We start from the raw sequence: 5,403 nt of genomic DNA, 5'->3' as shown, positions 1-5,403 counted from the left end.
ATGTAAATTATCGCGCGTCAGCGTAATTGTCGACGGTGATTGAAATACGTATATGTAAATACGGCCGAGTCAACATATATATATATATATATATACACATGTATGTAATAATATATAATTAATTATAAAAAGTTGCGAAATATATAGGGCGGGGCTATTTTGTTACTTTCAATTTTAAACTCATATGAAAGTTTACGACGATAAGTAACATTTCTTTGCAGTAATGTATTTAAAATTACATTATACAATCATGATTGCTCCTTAAAAGCACAGCACAACCTTCAAATATTCCATTCAAACACATATATACATTACAACAAGAAATGAACGAGAAAGCTCCGCTCTATCTTATATAATATATGTATTATTCTATATATAATACATACTTAATAATAACTGCATCTTTGTTACTTCAATAAAAAAAACAACAAGAAGATCATCTCAATCAATTCCAGGAGAAGATAGCACATCGATCACAGATATCGATACCGAAATTATAATACGCGCACAAACAACGTCGTTTAATACATTACGTCGAACGTCTAACGCCGCGAAAAATATTCCGAATACTCGCGATTGTTTTCTTCTGATCAACTATAGCAAGATATATTTCTGCGTACCAACGTTTCGTCAAAAATACTGAGCAATGAGTAAACGCTCCTATCAGATGCAACGCGATTCCGTAATTAGTCTCGAATTCAAATTCTGTCAGAGCATCATGGCGATTCTTCAAGCCGAAACGATACGCGACGTTTAATAAAACTGCGATATTGGCGCACACCGCAATTGGCGATTGACGAAGTATATTATGACGATATATTGCATACATGACAAACGGCCGAACGGCGATTCGCGATTGTTTATTCCGCGCGATATTCATTTTTATATAGAAATAATCGCGAGAAATGTGAACAAACCGACCGACTCAAATGTATTTCCATACATTTATTACTACACGTTTGGCAACTGACTGGGAGCGCGCCGCGACATTTCAAATCTATCGATGTAGCGACATGGATGAACTAGCGCCATCTGCACACGAGAGATATAACCTCATCAGCATACCTACCATACCTACGAATACTTATTACATTCAAAATCTTATATTATTGCACAGATGTCTCTGCTATGCTGATGATTCTCAAAAATCACTAGATGTAATGATAAAATACCGCAAACTTTCTGTCATTTTGACGCAAAGACGCGACCTAAATTTATGTATTTGTTTAAACGTTTAAATTTTGTGAGGAAGAATAAAAACGTGAATTATATAAATTAATTTTTTTTTTATAATCTCTCTCTCAGTTAATTTAGGAATAAAGATATGTTATGAATAAAGGTATGTAAAGATAAAAAAGTATGTTACAAATGCTTAATTTATGTGTATTCTTAGTCTATTATACGGGTTTATTTGTCGTTGAAGTTTCAATACGTGAAAGTGTATGAAAATACATGTAAGCGGGGTACATACAGTTCAAAATAAAATTAATTTATATTATAGTAATCATTGAATGGGAAAAAATAAATTTTATGAAAGGTAAATGTTTACTTCGATAAAAAATTGCATAGAAAATTTTGTACAGATGAAGATAGCTGCACTTAATGTGGATCACGGTAAAAAATTTTTTATGCATGAATATATATTAATATATATAAACATACATAAACACGGATAAAATTTCATAAACATGTATAGTTATATATGAAATACATCCATACATTCTTTTTTCTTTTGTAAAATTATTTTTTAATGTAATTGAAATAATAATTAATTAGAAAAAATAAAATTTGAAAGAATGTAAAAAAATCATTCATGTATAATTATATATAAAATTACGCATAATTATGTATGAACAGTTTCTTTACATTTTTCTAAACTTGTGGAAAATACTAATTGGCCAAATACTTACAATTTTCCATTGCGATGCTGTTTAATGTGCTACGTTTATTTTTATAAATCATTTTATACGTTCCTCCTCTTACTCTTTATATAAACGTCTGATTTATTTGCATTATTAAGACGATTATAGATAGATTCCCCGTCGATTGTTACCTTGAGGTGTAACGATATGAAAATTAATTTTAAAATAAGTTGATTTCATATGCAAATTATAAACGCCCACATTGTTCACCGAGAGCTACTCGGTATTGAAAAACATTTACTCACCACACCTGAATTATTTTAAATTATAGTTCATGTAACAGCAAATTACAGCTGTGCAACTTTCTCACAAATAGTGTGATATCTTTAATGATTATCGCTTTGTTAAATAAAGTGTTATCGATAAACAAATAAAAGTACGACAAAATTTACATCTTGATCTTGTTGATATAAATATCGTTTTCTTTTCAAATGAAAAAATTTATTAATAACATTTACACTTTGTTACTTTAATAAGATTGACCAAAACATTTACCGTAAATGTAACGTCTAATGCCCCTCTATTTATAAAAAAATCAAAGATTTAAAAAAGAAATTTACACTATTATTATACTTTTATTTAACTTGGTTATTGCTGGAGAAGATTTCGTATCAATAAATATCTATCTCATCCACTCCAAATATTTATCTATAACGCACCAAACGTTTGCATATTTTATATTCAAATTTATTCTTTACAATATACTAATTCTAAAATAATTATAAAATCATTATATCTGGAATAAATTGATTTAATAAAAAGAATATATAATTGTTTGTAACATCCAAAATTGACCGATCTTGGCTTTCTTTATCGTATTTAATTACAAAATGTACTCTCTAATAATCGCATTAGTACACTGGAAAATTATTAGATGTATATAATAATTTATTATTAGGTACGTGATAAAGATTGCTATTGCGATAAAATTTTTTTTATAAAAAAAAACGTCTAAGTACAAGGTGTAATAATAAAGATATGATACACACAAACAAGATAAGCAATAAACTTTTCTAGGTGGTCTTAATTGTAGCACGCCACGTCTCATATGAATCGTCGTGTGGCGAAGATAAACTAGATACTTTTTCGCGGCATCGATTGACTCATTCGACTAATTCTACTCGAATGAAATTGAAAAGAAGAAAGAGCGTATTTTACGTACATTCTATGAATTGTACGACGTGAAAAATCGAACACATATTCAGAAAAGTTCATCGCTCGCGCTCGTATGTCGCATCTTTATTCGCACTATGGTATCTAAATGTTTTTTCATACAAATCTCTATGGCAATAACAATTTTTATCGTTGGCTAAGAATCTCGGGAAAAAATATTTCATACATAATTATGTAAAATTATATATAATTAAATACAATTATATAGAAAATTGACATGTAAAACATGTCCATACGTATAACATTTTTTCCCCGGGATTCCAAAAGAGAAATTAAGTTCTATCTCTCAAATTTTGATTTCTTTTCGGTAAATCGAAGTGGCCGATGGATGTTACATTTACTGCAAATTATATCTTCCGGTGTCAATCTTATTAAAAAAAAAGAATCGCAATTATGAAACGAAATTGAAATAAGTAGTAACAGTAAACAAGCGGAAGATACAAAGTTATTGAAAAAAAAAATGAAATATATTAAATGAAATTTAATTCCAAACTAATAATAATTTAACCAATAATAACATTGCAATCCGCAATCGTGTCGGAAACGCACTTCTCGCGGTAATAAATAAAGTCCGATAAATAAACCGCGCTCTCTTCTCAATTTCACGTAAAAGGCACCCGAAGGCGCGAATCGATCCTACGAAAAGTCATACCGCTTATCTCTCCGCCGCACGACGATTCATGCGACACGCAGCGCGTGAGTGAGCGCGTGAGGCAAGAAATAAGCGCGCGGGACGTGTTCGCCTCATCAGTCGATCGCGGTGCGGGCGCTCGGATACGCTCAGGTGTGCATCGTCGCGTGTCGAAATAAAAAAAAGTCCGACGTCGGCACAGCGAGCCGCGAGAGAAACGAACGGCCGGTCGGCGGCGGCGACAACCGTGAGTGAGGATCGTTAGGAATAATTAAAGACGTGCCGAGACACCTCGTGTGCCTGTGAGGAGTGAGGGGAACGAAGCCCGAAGACGTCAGAAATGCAATCGCGGATCATCGGCACTGCATTTGACAGCCAGTCGCCGCCGCATTTCGTCGCGAGGATGCTCGTTCTCGCGATTGTCTGCGGCGGACTCCTCCTGGAACGAGCCGACGCGCAGTATCATGACGATCCCGATCACATAGCCTTCCCCGGGCCGGTCGGCCCGAGATCGAGGGACAGGGCTCTTGATAATGAGCCCGCGAGGGCTTCCGCAGATGACGGCGATACGGTAAATTGGTACAGATTCACTCCGCCTTTGAATTAAGTCCGCGCGGTGTTGCTTGAAATTTAAATTGATTTGAATAATACTAGTTTTTCTTGTTCTTTTTTTTCTTTTTCCGGAGCGACCTGCGTCGAAAGACAAACGTTGATTTCTGTAACGAAAAGAATGGTTTCACGCTAAAGTATCTAACAATTTTGCCAAATGAAATCAAATTGAACCAACAAAAGTTGTTTTCAACAAGAGTAGCATTTTGTTGGGAACAGAATTTCTAGTTATGACAGTTATTCCGTTTGACCTCACTAAAAACGTCGTTCTTGTTCGTTGATTCTTTTCTTCATTTAATCAGGATATTTTTCTCACAGTGTATAGATCTGAACATTATTTTGTTAGATCATCAAAATAATTATGTTAGTCGCTCAAGCGGTCGGTAAAATGTAAACATTTTTTACAGCGTTGCTCATTATGCTTGAATTTCCTATATAATCATTTTGATAGTTTCGACAAAGTTATTTTCAAATCCGTATCAAATTGATTTTTTTTGATACTTCAGTAAAATTTTGCTTTTTGCGTATAGTTTGATATAAATAATACGTTTATTAGCACAGAATATCATATATCTATTTTGTCTTGTCATAATCTTCCCAGTTCCTCTCTTTTTACTTGATCTTCAAAAATAACGCGCGTAAATCAATGACGCGTGTTGTAACACTTTCATTTCCAAGACTCACTTTCCGCAATGAGACCGAAGCCATGCCGAAGGCTGAATTTGTCAATGTCGAGGATATCCACGATGAAATAATCGCAGTGTTGCGACTTGCGATTCTTGGCACGATGTGAAAACGTATCGCACGTCATCTTGCAATTGTGCAAATACCGGATCGATTAGCCTCGGAAGTTCTGCTGCTATTTTCTTTCAGTTAGCGCATTACTACTAAATCGCGATAAAAATGCAAGTCCGATCCGAGAAATTTTTTAGGTCTGTTAACTACATTGGAAGTTGCTCTATATTTGTTTCAACCTATTACATCAGTGTACACCAATTCAGAAAATTCTTCGAAAAAGAACCTTTTTCTCTGCTTGTCTTTCTCCCCCTTCCCCCTCCCTCCCCCTCT

General features: G+C 33.9%; 1 protein-coding gene across 1 annotated transcript in view; it reads left to right on the top strand.

The window, feature by feature from the left end:
- The first annotated feature begins 3,642 nt into the window (after positions 1-3,642).
- LOC108749485 overlaps positions 3,643-5,403 on the top strand; it is an 11,040-nt gene continuing 9,279 nt past the window's right edge. Inside the window, exon 1 of the mRNA XM_018488246.1 lies at positions 3,643-4,297. Coding sequence (XP_018343748.1) covers positions 4,067-4,297 — 231 coding nt within the window. The 5' untranslated portion in view covers positions 3,643-4,066. The remainder of the gene's footprint in view (positions 4,298-5,403) is intronic.

This window comes from Trachymyrmex septentrionalis, unplaced genomic scaffold (genome assembly GCF_001594115.1).
Source record: "Trachymyrmex septentrionalis isolate Tsep2-gDNA-1 unplaced genomic scaffold, Tsep1.0 scaffold29, whole genome shotgun sequence".
Taxonomy (NCBI): domain Eukaryota; kingdom Metazoa; phylum Arthropoda; class Insecta; order Hymenoptera; family Formicidae; genus Trachymyrmex; species Trachymyrmex septentrionalis.
This window is presented reverse-complemented; position numbering and strand designations above follow the sequence as displayed.